General features: G+C 38.0%; 1 protein-coding gene across 1 annotated transcript in view; it reads right to left on the bottom strand.

The window, feature by feature from the left end:
* Positions 1-345: 345 nt before the first annotated feature.
* LOC112554234 (neuroblastoma-amplified sequence-like) overlaps positions 346-14,807 on the bottom strand; it is a 34,556-nt gene continuing 20,094 nt past the window's right edge. Inside the window, exons 36-57 of the mRNA XM_025221916.1 lie at positions 14,477-14,589; positions 14,059-14,138; positions 13,373-13,590; positions 12,993-13,080; positions 12,073-12,429; positions 11,464-11,605; positions 10,938-11,014; positions 9,848-10,215; positions 9,083-9,193; positions 8,557-8,804; positions 7,874-7,992; positions 7,323-7,421; positions 6,980-7,093; positions 6,651-6,742; positions 5,965-6,127; positions 5,337-5,479; positions 4,820-4,912; positions 4,241-4,349; positions 3,731-3,951; positions 3,382-3,511; positions 3,016-3,144; positions 346-2,735 (exon numbers count right to left, since the gene is read on the bottom strand). Of these exons, the coding sequence (XP_025077701.1) occupies positions 2,445-2,735; positions 3,016-3,144; positions 3,382-3,511; positions 3,731-3,951; positions 4,241-4,349; positions 4,820-4,912; positions 5,337-5,479; positions 5,965-6,127; positions 6,651-6,742; positions 6,980-7,093; positions 7,323-7,421; positions 7,874-7,992; positions 8,557-8,804; positions 9,083-9,193; positions 9,848-10,215; positions 10,938-11,014; positions 11,464-11,605; positions 12,073-12,429; positions 12,993-13,080; positions 13,373-13,590; positions 14,059-14,138; positions 14,477-14,589 (3,505 nt within the window). The 3' untranslated portion in view covers positions 346-2,444. The remainder of the gene's footprint in view (positions 2,736-3,015; positions 3,145-3,381; positions 3,512-3,730; positions 3,952-4,240; positions 4,350-4,819; positions 4,913-5,336; positions 5,480-5,964; positions 6,128-6,650; positions 6,743-6,979; positions 7,094-7,322; positions 7,422-7,873; positions 7,993-8,556; positions 8,805-9,082; positions 9,194-9,847; positions 10,216-10,937; positions 11,015-11,463; positions 11,606-12,072; positions 12,430-12,992; positions 13,081-13,372; positions 13,591-14,058; positions 14,139-14,476; positions 14,590-14,807) is intronic.

Here is a 14,807-nt window from a genome sequence, read left to right as displayed (position 1 = left end):
TATAGAGAACTTATTCACCATTCTTCTTATTCCTTTTCCTATTCCCCCAGTGGAGCATAGGGCCAACTACATTTCAAGCGACAAGACATTCCCCATAGCTTTACCTGTAATTGCCATTATAGATTAATGAAGTTGTATTGTAAGCTAGTAAAGTAGTAGTTATAAGACATTGTGGTTGAAACTCGTGTTGTGGTCAGCAGACGTCACACAGTCTCCTCAGAAGAGAAAGGATGAGGAATAATGACCCCATAATGACCTCTGAGGACCTTTCCCATTTAATAGTACTGATTCACCAGACATCCACATCCACAAGTCACACTAGGGATCGAAGACATCAGACATCTACTTTGCTTTTGCTGTATTTTTTCATGCAACAAAACTCAAAGAACCAACAGTCCGTAAAGCATCTGTAACAATATTGTATATCATAATATTAGTAAATGACCAGCACACTCGCTCACTCAAAGACCCTGTTTGCAGTTCATTGTCTTTTTTCTTTTTATAAATCTGTTACCTACTTTGAGATCCACGCTTTCTACGGACTTGTTTGGAGAAGGGAAAAAGGTTGCTTAAAGGGCAAGTTAAGCATAAACTGGGCTGAAATGATGGATCCTCACAATTTGAATCATTTCAGTACACATTCAGTAATCATTTCAGTGGGGTTACAGGAGACTCATTTACTTGTATTCACAACTTAGAATGCAGCTCTGAAGCAAGCAATGCACCAAGCCGCTTGTTGCATTGTCATGTGACGTCACTAAGAGACAATGTGACAGCCTACTAGAATTAGAAAAAAACATTGCCAGCACTGATCTCAGAAACAAGCCACAGAATGATTTTAAATTTGTCAGAATAAACCAACAAAGACATGAAAATGGAAAACTAGAAAAGGTTATGATATTTGGACTATCACCAAATTACAGTGTCAATGCGACAGCAGCATGTTTGATGAGGCACAAGTTCTCGCTAAAAACTTTTTCTGCATTGTTGACTCCTTTCAAAGGAGAATGGTTGTAAGAAACAATTCTTTAAAAAAATGTTGACCCTTGATGCAAGCACTTGCATATCAGATAAATTTCAAAACTAAGTGAGCACATCTCTAACAAGATGCAGTAGTTTGTGTAAATATGAGTAAATGTAAATGTAAATTCATGTTACAAGTTTTTATTTTTAAACAATTACCTCTATTTCATAGACAAAGTATTTTCTTCTTCAGATGAAAAATCACCTTGCTAAGTACATCAGCTTCTGATAAGGATTAATAGCAGTTTGTCATTTTATTGGATGGAAACAATTCATTCAAACAACTTGCCAGCCATCACAACAAAGGTTGAAAATAACCAAACATTCTTGCTGATTATCACAGAATCTTTCCAGACTGAAACTGATCACTTCTGAAGGATGCTGTTTCTCATTGTCGAGTGAAAAATCTGAGTCTTTTTCTATCACTTGCATGAGTTGCATCTGAATATCAGACGGGTATCACTACAGCGAGGAATAGACAGAAAAGCAAATGGAGTACCCATTGTTTAACAAATGTAGCAGAACAACCTCCTTCTCACCTTACTCAGCTGTTCAGAGATGACACTAGTCATTCAAAAGTGATTTGTATTAAGTAAATATTTTGATAATCATAGTACATAATTTCCTAATAAGTATTCAAATATTTCATAACGTCAAACGTGAGCATTGAATCAGACTAATATTATTATCGAATGCATCATGCATTGCAAATGCAGTTTAAGGTAAAACTGTAGACATCTAACACCAAACTATTAAGTTAAAAATTAGAAAAAGTGAGCATAAAACAGTGCTCCACACATGTTTTCTAAGACTAGTTATCACCTGACCTTACTTATAAAAGCTTAACAAACAAAAAAAATAAAATAAAAAAAAAAGGAAAACAAGTGTCCTTTACCGCATGTAGACTTATCTACAATCATGAGGACTTTTCACAATTAATCATGTGGACTTATCTACAATCAGTCGGCAGATCTTCATAAATACGTTTTCACAATGAGTGAGTTTGTTGTAAGCTCAGCAAGGATATTCTTGAAAATGCATGCAAAGAACTGTAGGAAAAGAACAACTATTTTAATATGCTAAAAAGAATGACAACTTTTTTCTAAATGAGAGTAACCATGTCACTTACAGAAATATTTTTTTCATCTTTGAAAGAGATTCACTCTCTTCAACAATTTTTATAATAGTTAATCCCCTTTGCAGAAAACTTATCCTTACAAGACTTGCCACCCAGCTATCTTTCTCCATCCTTATCCATTCTTCTATGCTTTCTGTTTTCCGGCCTCTATCTCACCACTAAGTAGTCTACCAGCACCAATACTACAAGCTAAGTGTTTGAGCAAAATTATAACTGAATCACAGCCGCCACCACCACCACCTCACCCCCAATGCTTCTTCCCCCAACCTGCAGTTGCGCAAGATCAGGATTTGAACCAGCTGCCCATGGCGCCAAAAGCTGAGCCCATGGAGCGGAGGAGTGGGCGAGACTTCTGGGCTTGTTGCATCAATGATTTTGCCTCACTCTGTAGTCCAGCCTCCTGCAACTGTCCCAGCACTGTTTCCAGCTGTTTGTGGGGCAGGGCTGTGGCCCCTTGCGTCTCATGGGTTCGGAGTACCTCCTGAGTAACTGATGCATAGATAGGTGTGCCTGCTAGCTGAGGTGTCAAGCAGCACCGTAGCACCAGATCAACCAAGTCACCATCGCCATCCACCTGCCATTCAAAATCATAAACTAAATTATTTTTACTCAATGTGAATGTTGGAAGAGTAACAATCTACATCCCTTGTAACAACAACAGTGTACTTTTATGGAAGTGTCTATAATGCACAATGCATAACGCTGAAGACATTCACAGTTTTGTAATTTACACATTCCTACACATATACTAGAAGTTAACAAACCACACTCTGATGAACAACTTTAGAAAAAGAATGTTTATTTAGTATCAACAGGGCACGCAATCTCAAGAATAGCAGGAAGACAAAGATCACCTCTTCCTCTGCTGACAACACCAGTACTGCTGAAGGGTACAGTTTCTTGTGGCCTGACCTCAGAATCACCTTGACTCCCTCAAGTGTGTAGCGACAGCGCAGGAGAACATCAAACAAAAGTTTGGTATCCTGTTCCGTGGGAAAAGAAAAATCATTGTAAATGGAGTGTAGCATTCTTCAAAATTTTCTGCTGTTGTAAGCACATCATCCCACTCCCCTCACTCACATAGATTCATATACTCATGCACCCACATTCATGCACGGAAATGCCCATGAGAGGGACAGAGTGTTTGAAATAAATCACAACTAATGCTGCCATGACCACCACCACATTTGGTGCAGAGAAAGTTTCACAATTAATTTCACCTGGATATTGAGTGGAAAGCTGGCTGGCCCCAGATCTTTCAACACTGTATCAATGAGTGTCACTGTAGCGAGGTTGGAGGAAGCTGCCATTGTCAGCAGAGTCTTTTTCCAGGGGTTTTCCTCACCAGATCTGGACAGAAACCACATCTTTGTGACCTGTCCTTAAAATTTACAAGGCTGTACCCTGTTGTTCAATGTTCTTCAAGTTGGAAGAAAGCTTGTGCATCATATGCCATTGCCCTAGACAAGAATACACCCCTCCAAACATTCCCCACTATGCCAGAATACATCCCTCCAACCATACATTCCCCTCTGTGCAAGAATATACCCCTACTTCACAAATACTCACGATTCTTCAAAAGGCGGCCAAAGTTCCAGAATATGACAGATAGTCTGGAAGTGGGAAGCCAGGCTACTAGCAGCAAGCAGCTTCTCAAACACAGCCTTGCGGCCATCTTCTGTTTCAACTCCATCTTCAAATAACTCCATGTCTGGCCAAGCTGGCTCCACCAACCGTAAGGTTTTACACCACAGGAGAATGCCCATGTGTTCTCGGCCTAAACCTACAGTCTGTAGGAAAATAGCTCAATGAGTTTACTGATGCCCATTTCTTGCAGCATAACAGTTGAGGTAAATTCATTACAATTCAAGTCCAACTGAATATATTCTAGATCCACTAAAATCTCTTGTCAAAATATACATGATATGTAATTTTATTATTAGTTTATAGTTTATTATTGACAGTTTTTGTCAATCTTCATTGAAGTCATTTTATGCCACATGATTTTTTATCATTTAGCATTTTAAAGAAGAAAACTGTTAACCAACATTTCAAACTTTTCAAAAATGTCAAGGTTACCTTCTCTAGAATTTCTAAAACAGGCAGACGCTGTTTCATGGCCAGTGTGGAGTCTGTCACAAAGGGGTGGAGGGCATCTACAACTTGTTGACGTGAAGTAAGCTGACCCCTGATGCAGAAGTTTGGTTATAAGAACACCACATTGCAATTAATCCTTAATTAATCATTTTATATAGAGAGATACACATATATCTGAGGGCAAACTGGTCTCCAGAATTCAAATGTTTTTGCAAATAAATTTTAGTCTTAAAAGAGCATCTGACTGTCTACTAACCAGGAAAAAGACCTACTGTGAGGAGTAAATCTGGAACACAATTTTGGAGTACACTGTGGTCTGCAGTATAAAAGCTAAATTCATGAGGTCTCACTCACACCCTCTCTAACTCATGTCATCTCTCCTGAGGTCTTAGTCATGTCCCCTTTTCTAAGGTCACACTAATATCTCTTTTGAGGTTTCATCCCATGCCATCGCTTCTGAGGTACATATACCATCTCTCTTAAGGTCTTATTCATGTCCCCTCTCTCTGATGTCTCACCCATGCCCTATACCTATGCTCTCTTTGCAAATCTGATGCTCACTCATTTTCAATGTGTCCCTGCACATTCTGCAGCATTTCCTCCAGCCGCTGCAGTGGGTCGTATATTTTCCGTTCTCCACTGTCTTCACAACCTCTGCGAACAGACCAACAAAGATTGAGATAGATACTCTCTGAATCAAACTGACACCAAAACATGACCTTACAAAAGCTTAAAAGTAAAAAAAGAAAAAAAAAAACCTTATACCAGACAGGGAGATATCTACAATCATTAGGACATATCTACGATCATGTGGACATGTTTACAAATAGCAGATCTCCCGAATCAATCTGACACAAACACATGACCTTACTTATAAAAGCTTAAAAATAACAAAATGATAAAACCAAACATCTTTTTACCTTATATGTGGACATATCTACAATCAGCAGATCTCCATAAATAAGTTTTCATCAACAAATGCTCTCAAAGAGAAAAGAAAAAAATAGTTTTCTAATGTTATAAAAGACTTCTGTGCCACGAAGCTTGTCTGCAAATCCAACAGGATGAGATATCTAACCTCAAAGCAGACACAATTCTCTTGAGTGCCTGTTCTAAAATGTCTGCTACAGTGAAACCAGCCGGTGGTGCAACCTGCAGCAAGTCTTCCAACAACTCTAGAGGCTGTCCGTCTATCACCATTGTCTCCAGCAGCTCAACTACCTGAAAGCCACAAATAAAATGAAAGCACCTTTTAAAAAAAAAAATTTACATAAAACGATCATTGTACTACTCTGTGCAAAGCAATGCATCTCAAGCTGGCATACACTGCAATGAAGTTGCCATACATTGTAATGAAGATGGTCTCAAATTCCTTGTCAGAGCGTATAATGATGAATGGAAGGCAAATGAGGACAAACTCTCAAAGCTGCAAGGATTAGCATCAAATATTGGATGAGCAGCAATGGAGAGAAGCATTTTTCTTTTGCTAAATAAAATTAAGTTCTTTATTATTCTTCACTTTTTGTAGCTTTAATGTCACTTTCTGAACTGTCATTTGCTTGTTAGGAACTCATCATCTGTGACACAATGGGCACTCAGCTAAAAGTGGCCAAAACACTTATGAGACAAATAAAGTACATGCACTTTTTTAAAGTACACAACATGCACTGTTTGCACAAAGCGAAGAAAGCAATGAAGATAAAAACCTTTTGAGGGTCACCACATGACATGTCATACAGGAGTGCATACTGTCGAAACTTTGGGTCTTCTGCTTGTAGGAAAGAACGCAGTGTGTCAGTGTCCAGGGATTGCAGATGTGCTTGTAGTGGTGACAGCTGGGCTTCCACTGTTTCCCATTCGCTATCTACCCTGTCAAATGATATTGACAGTCTTGTGACAAATGGAGAGTTTTGTGCTGGCCTGGCTAGAGAGCCAGCTTGTAATACTGTCATATTATTACCATATGGCTGAAGAATACACAACACCACAAATTCATATAAATCTACTTGAGATTTTCTGCATATTCAAATCAGTTTGAGCTTATAGAATAATTCACCATTCTTCTTTAAGACAACCTCAAAAGTGGTCTCAGTTGCAAAGACATTCTTCAGAAATATTATACATAACATTTCCTATGTTACCATCAATTCCTTCATCACAAGCAAGAAACCAGTTCATTTAAATAATTATTCTGATGTTATACAAGGTGATCAGATCAAGTGTACATTACTTCTCTTTGTTTGCTCCAAGTAAAAACTAAATGTAAGCGATCTAAACCTAATATACAAATATAATAACAAGATAAATCTGGTTATTAATCAGCCTTTTAGACTTTGTTGTTGGCTTTAGTGATGATTTAGGATGAGAAGGTGACAAAATATAACAGACTTACCCTGGAACATTGTCCTTTTTCCTTCTTCCTCTCTGCTGACTACAAAACTTGATGGCTCGCCTCAATATCTCTTGTCGACAGGACACCTCAAGCTAAAAGGATAACATTTCTCAATCCAGTATATGATATGCAAAATTTTTCACACATTTTTAGTTAATAAAGACTCCCACTTAACTCTCTTTTAGAAAGGTATCTTAGTCCTAAAAAAAGTTCAAGAATCATTAAATCAACCAAACACCAAGTCCTACTCAAATTCTCACAGAAAATACATGCTTTACAGAGGAGAAAATCCTGAACTTTTCTTAATATTTAAGGGGATGTCTGCACACCTTTAGGCAGCTGTCTCTGCTGCAAACAATGGCCACAGTGAAAGTATAGAAATCATCTGGAAGAAGTTTCTGAAGATACTCCCCACACTGCTCGTATCTGTGAACCCAGGCTGCCTGCAGACACACACAATGTAGTATCTCCTAGTGAATGCTGCACAGTATCCAATACCAGCATATAATAATAAATGTAAATATTTTTAAAGCGCATACTCAAACTCCTTTTCCACCCCAAAAAATCCTCAGGTACCCATTTCCCCCTCCCCCCCACACACAGTGTGAAAGTACTCATTTCACCCAACCTCAACATCATCATTTTATAAAGAGATGCAGACAGCACACTTACTGAATTTTGTGGGGCACTCTTTGCAGGTTTGTCACCTTCCCAAAATACACGTATGGCCCAGCCACAGTACAGTGCACTGGGATGAAGAAATCCTCCTTTCTGTCAGAAAATGATTGCAAAATAATAAATAATTTCTTGAAAATAAAAGTAGAAAACTTACCACACTGTTTTGAAATCACTTTTTATGCTCTGTGCAGGTCACATAATTACTCACAAGGAACTGATCTAGGCTATTATCTTTATCTCTGAACACAGAAAGGACAATTTATATATGTATCTGCCTATGGCATTACTCCTGCTGTAACTATGGATAAATAATCATGGATAAATACAAATAATCTACCCTTTAGGATAATCGTGCTGTGTAACAGGTACCACAATTAATTCCTCAGACAAGTGGTCTGTTGACTACTTAAGAGATTTGCACAGCCGTACATTTTTTTGGTATGCTTATTTTACACATCTTCTTTCAAACTGTATGGTAACCAATCTGCCCCAGGTGACCCATTTACCCATTTTATCATCCTTTTGTTGAACCCATCATATCTAACCTTGTCTGGGATTCTTGCTGCAAGTTTGATGACATTGTTAATATTGCTGCTATTGAGGTAGGGGGCTAGGCAGTCCTTGGGTGGCGTCTTATCATCCATCAGCCGCACATAATCAATATCTATTCCACAGATATAGATCGTGAACTCAATGAAAACGAACTATTCAAGTGTGATGTTCACCTTGGACATGTATAAATCTCATACAATGTGCAAATGTCAGCAATACTAAAACAAGATTTAAAAACATCTTTGATGGGTTAAATTACTTGTTCATGTGCAGATAAATAACGAAGGACACAAAAGATAAGGAAAAAATTGAAAAAGAAAAATAATCCACCCATACGTTCTCTTCCCCCCCACTCAACAGATGACACTAACTGTAAAACAAATTCATTCATTTATGATCTAATCATGAATGAAAAGACAAGAGAATGAATCGTGTTGCAATGTTTGTGATCCCATAAAAGACCATTTTTAGGTCATTCAGGTAATTCATACTAAAAAATACAAAATATGGAAAGAATATCCCTTTTTTTAAAAAAGAAATTTTTATTTCAGTTCATGAGTCTGGCATGTAGGGTGCCAGTATTGTCTTTATCCTTATCACTGGCTTTTGCAAAGACATTTTAAAAAAAAATATGAGGCATTTGCATACAAACAACAATCTTGAACCACACACATACCTGAAGCAAATGTTTTAAGCTTTTTCAGCAGCTTGATGTGTTCAGCTGCTGATATCCCACACAGCGGATGTTCAGCGTCTATGCCCTCCAAAAGGCTGAAGAGGTAGAGAAGACGTGAGTGATCACTGCCCACAATTCCTGGGTACACTTGACTGTACAGACGACTGCAAAATTCCTTAGGTTGCTGCTTCAGTGTGTCCAAGATGTTTAGGGAAGTAGCTCTCTGTCGCAGTTCTTCTGTTGACAGCCTGAGTAACAACAGAAGAGTCTGTCAGTAAAAGGTTGACGTGAATATGGTACATAGATTGCTTGGTCTGTACAAGCCAAGGATTATACTCTGAATAAGCAGTCAGCAGAAAGGACACAAAAACTAAGACCAGAAGTAAAAGAAAAAAATTATAGTATGAAAGAAAAAAAGCATTTTATTTTCGGTAACTATAAAACTATGCTTTAAAACACATACGCTGAGGTTAAAAAAAAGTTAATCTTCACAAAAACCCTGAAAAACATTCAAAGTAACACTCACCCACTATCAGTAAAAAGAAATTCCAGGTGAACCATGTATATATCCCACAGAGGCATCTGATAACGTTCAGCAAGGGACATGGCCATATCTATCATTTCTTGTTCACAGCTCCTGTGCATTAGGAAACAACAAACAGAATGTGATAAAGTTTTTTTCATCTACAGTATAAGATTGATTTCTCCTATTTGGCTTGGTCCATTATTCTAATATCTAGATTTTAGGAGCAACAGCGCTAGAAGAATACACAATATAATGGTCACAGATAAATGGAACGAGGTTTAAAATAAATCAGCTTTAATGAAACATTTAAGAATGAAAAAATAACTAGCAAAGGCTAAAAATAGAAAAATAATGTTTAGTTTTCAACTATTGACATGTACTTAAATAAAAATGGTTAGTTCCATGGCTGTCAGAGAGGCAAACATTAACAACTTAAGTTTTATGCTAAGAGAGTATGAATGCAAGATTAAGATCTTCTGGCCTAATTAAATCTTTGGTACCAATGTCTGCTGGTCCAAGAATTGCTTCTATGTACGTTTTAACTTCCCTGGAATGATGATGTCAATTTATAAATCTTTTTCATCCCCTATTCCCATCATGAATTATTCAAATACAGATGCACAGCATAAGATGTAAGATAAACAGAAGACAGAAATAAACACAGTGCCAAATACTGACCAAACAAAATACAGATAATACAAACAGCAACAAGATGCTAAAGTTGCAAGCAGGCCCTGCCAATGTCTACCCCAAAGCATTACTTACATAGCCAGCCCTAGAATAGTCTCCCGCTGGTAGTCCTTGTCGCTGGCAAATCTGTTCACATCAATGCCAGGTGCCAGCCGCTGCAGTGACTGCCCTTGATGCCAGTCCTTGAGCCGGGTGTGGCAGGTTTCAAGGAGGGGCAGAAGGCTTGCAACCTTTGGTGGCCACTTCTTATCAGGGTGGGATGAAAGATGATGGAGGACAAGGTGAGCAATGCGAGATGGAGGCCGGAGGTAGAGACTGGCAGGTTGAGACTGGATACATGGCTTGAGAAGAGCGTAGATTTGCAGAGAGTAATAGTACTGGGCTATTTCCAGAACCAGTCCTGTATTGGGAAGGATGCTAAAACAGCGATCAGCTGCTTCTGCCTGCAAATGTGGAAATAGCAAAGAACAAACAGTTTATTACAACAAAATTAAACAGCAAACAAAGAATACCTATCTTTGCTGGCATACAAATTGACATGTAGAGAATAATAACAACAAAACACAAGCTTGTAACAAACACTTCCATGTGTGAAGGTCAATGCAAAGAGCAAACCCCTCCCCCCAAAAAAAACCAAACAAAAACAACAACAACAAAACCCAAAACAACCCCCCCCCCCCCCCAAAACAAAAAACAAACAAACCAACTATAAACAGACAGTTAGCCATACATTGAAGAAATACGAGCAGCCCGAACAGATGGCACCATGGCAATCAAAAATGAAGAGCATGGACAAAGATGAGAAATTACAGAGAGAGAGGAAGAGTTTCTGATTTAAGCATATAATCTTCCCCAATCCCCAACACACAGACACATACATATGTATACAAACAAATTACCATTGATCTACATATTTGCATACATGAATGAAAACACACTTGTGTGAATGCACATACAAACACACCCTAGCAAACACAATTATAATAATAATGTAATCCATCATCACAATAATTTCCTTTTCATGCCATATATCCCCTAATGTGCAAAAAGACAAGCACACAAATGTTGCTAATGCTATGTCTAGAGCATGGTGAGCGGAGAACATACTGACAGTTGTCTCATTCTGTGCAAACTAGCATGTCACTACCATCAGAACCATGTCTACCTTAGGCAACGATAGCAGGTAAGCAAGACCAAGGGAGGTGTCACACGGCAACCATTTTTGTGCCAACCCAAGCAGAGCTGCAAATAAAATGGTGGTATGGGTGAAGTTACCGATGCCTTCAGTAGCTTGTGGTAAGTCATCCTAAGATGTTTTCCATCTAACCCATTTTTATCTGTGCACATGTGAGAGTGTGTGTGTATGAAAGAGATTGGGAGCTAACGACAGTTTAGCTTAGAGAAAAAAAAAACAATGAGTAAGCCTGCGTTTTCTGATCTAAACCAATATGAACATTGCAACTGAGATACAGACTATGATTTGGTCATGAAGATTAAATCATGGAGATCAGAGTGGTATGTGTAGGGGGAGAAGAGACTGGACAGCTACAAGCACCTAGTGCACATTCAAAGGTTGAGCAGTTCAGAACATCTGCTTTAAGTAGGGAACTCATAAATTTAACACTGGATACGAAACAAAGAAGGGAAAAAAGCCAGTGAGCAAAGTGGGTTGTGGTGTTGGTGACCAATACCTTCTTCAGCTGGTTCATTTTTTTCTCCCTCAGTTAGCATCTCCTCCAGTCTTGCAGCACGCAGGACGCTGGTACCAATGTCCACAGAATCTATCTTCTCCCAGCTCTTCTTGGTTTCAAAGACACCATAATCAACTGTACTCTGTGGTTGCCAGAATAAAAAGTATGAGGATTTAAAAAAAAAAAAATAACTGTTGCTTCTCTTAATAGACAATGGATTAAAAGAAGTTAGTCCATGAAGATGACATACTACAGAATCTATGTGACCAGTCAGAATAGTCCTTCCTGTGTCTACGTCTGTCTGTGTGTATATATTCACCTTTTCCTGGAAATGTAGATGTAAACAAGTAAAAATTAGGGTTTTCCTGAACACAACATAAACCACTTGAAAATGATGCTGAGCTCTAAAACAAATGCATATACAGCCTGTGTCAAATACTCTTTTCGTTTATTCACAAAAAGGAAAAAATAAAATTAAAAAATGTGTTAACAGCCTGTTTGAAAATTTGTGTTTATTCACAAAAAACAAAACAAAACAACAGGAACATCTCCCTTTATCTGATTCACAAGACCCCTAACTCTGTCAATACAAATACATGAAAAACTCACCGTATCCAGGTGGCAGTTATCCACCACAGTTTCATAAAAAGGGTGGCACCCTTGTTTGTTGAAACCTGAATTTCCATAATCACAGTCTCCTTTTTTAGGGGTTTTGTGATATGTTGGCAGTTTTAGGGCATTGACTGCCTCTTTCCACCATGCTGTGTCAGTCACAGATGACAGGACTGCTTTCGTCTTGCGCTGGGTTGAGGAAAGGATTTCCTGTGTTTGCCGCAGTGCAGCTCTGGCTGAGAAAGGGCTGCCTTCTCTCCCCTTGTGTGTTATTTCCTCACCACTGTCATGCATGCCTGTTTGCTGGTTTTCCACCTCCTGTGTTAGGACCTTGCTGACATTTTCAAGTTGAAGCTGAATAGAAAAAGTCTTCTCTATCACAATCACTCAAGGAACATCATGACGGCACACCTAGCTAACAAAAACAGCGCTTCAAACCAAAATTTATTTTTACAGTCAAATTCTTATCACAATGATAATATTTTAAAAGGCCAGTTCTTGAATGCATGGTTGCTCCACATTTTCCATTCATAAAGCAGGATCAATACTATGAGGGTTTTGTACAGATTTTACTTGCGGAGTGATGAAGGATACAATTGTAAGTTCATGAAAGTGTGCTTTACAGAGGAATATAGGAGTAAAATATCTGTGATGGAACCTCATGTGGTAAAAAGTCATTGGCGGCTTTATCACCTGTGTAATCCATTCGTAGAGTAGTATGAACCATCTTACCCACTGTCTGTGCTTATAAAACACAGCTGTCATTGATCAAAATATCCTAAATCAAAAATGGATCATGCTTATAACTGATGTGATAATGAACGGGAAACTCTGTACTAAAAGGAAAAAACTCAAAAACAAATAACACATAAAATACAAAAATTTAAAAAATAAATTTTGTTAAAGTGAGAACTCACCTGTCTTTGAAGCAAAGAGCGTGCTAAAAGGATAGGTTCTATCATCTGAGGAGTGCAGAAAGTGACCGCAAATGACAGAAGACTGATCCTGTCCACAAAAGAGGGCCACAAATAAATCACTGAACCCAGTACTTGGTTACTTGGGTATTGACACATTTATAGATATATCATACACAAAACTATTTCCATTATTGAATCAAGCAATAGCATTCATTTATTTTAAGAATGAGGCCTAGTGAGAAATGAAAGGAAAGGGAGGGAATTGATGTTTTACACTGAGAAAGCACCTAAGGCTATATGATGGCAAAGCAGTCAGTCCTGTAAACAGATGTCACAGCTATTTATGCTGGTATAAGCAATGCCTCTAGACAAGTCTTTACTTTGCCTGAACATCCTTGAAAGACTCCTGCTCTGCTAAATCCACACAAACAGTCCAGGCAGGGGGATAATTGGCGGTCATTAGTTGTTGGCAGCACTGATAAGCAAATGTTGTGTCTCCTGCTGCCAGAGCAGCCTGTGTGAGTAACATCAAGACCTTGCTGTCGCACTCTGCAGAATCTCTAGCCTCCACTCGTAACAAGTGAGCCAGACGCAGTAACTGTTCACAACAAACAGTGCATGAGCAGGAGATGAAATGTGGTGCACATGCAACAACTCGACTGCTCTATAAAAACAAAATCTGAGCTTTTTCATTCGTTAAATATGCAAGTTATTTAATTAATGACTTTAAAATGTTACAATTTTGTGTTTCTGGTTAACATTTGTTGATACTGTCCATAGAATTTTTTTACTGTTAAACCAGATGTGGAAAAACACTGTCATATACTCTGAAAACTGAACCTAAACTGCTGCATTTTAATCTTTTATCTTTTTACTTCTTTTTAAATTACTCCTGTCTCCTTTACTTTTGTGCTATCAAATAATTGCAGACATTCAAAGTGCAATAAAAATATGGTCAAACATGCGCATTCTCACTTCCTTACATCTATAAAAACCTCTCTTAATTTCTCTTTCCTCTCTCAAACACATACATACACACAAATACTTGCTCCTTCAATATACATACTTTCTGTGATTGTTTGTAATTTGAAGGCTTACTGGCCACAGCTTTATGAACAAGATCGAGTCGATTCTTACACATGCGAACTGCAAAATTCAAAATTTAAAACAAATATAAAAAAAACCCTAGTCTTTAACTGAACATTGCACTATGCAGTGATACACTCATAATTTAGACTTGGGTGTTTCTTCTTACTGGAAGACTTTCAGGATTTAAATGAGCAATTCAACAAAAATATTTTTTAACAATGTCTGAACATTTTGGTCATGTTTTGAAAAAAAGACCATGAAGCCTATAAAGGTTTGTTTTGTTTGCAAATACTAAATCTTGTTACTGACAGGAAGCACATATAGAAAACTTTAGTTTAATTGATAAAAATATTATCATTCACTCTTTAAGTCAGTATATCAAACTGCCAACACACCTTGGAGAGGAAGAATAGAAACACTGAAGTCATCGAGGATTGCAAGAGAAGTAATTAAATCCATCTCTTCCTGTATGGGTGGTGGAGAGTCTAGAATTAAGTTCAGGCAGGATCTGCAAAAAAAAAAAAAAAAAAGAAAAAAATGTAGCATGACATGTAGCATGCAGGCCCATCAGTGTATGATTATGCCCTGATTCCCACAAACCAAACCCCAAGATGGTATCATCAGTCACCAAAATCCTCCCTGTAATTGCAGGATAGGTTTTTAAGCCAGGAACTCACAACAATATAACCCAACAGAAGACCCAGAAAGCCCAAGACAGAGGTACCA

This window comes from Pomacea canaliculata, linkage group LG13 (assembly GCF_003073045.1).
Source record: "Pomacea canaliculata isolate SZHN2017 linkage group LG13, ASM307304v1, whole genome shotgun sequence".
Lineage (NCBI taxonomy): Eukaryota > Metazoa > Mollusca > Gastropoda > Architaenioglossa > Ampullariidae > Pomacea > Pomacea canaliculata.
The sequence above is the reverse complement of the archived record's forward strand: the minus strand, read 5'-3'. Positions and strand labels throughout refer to the sequence as shown.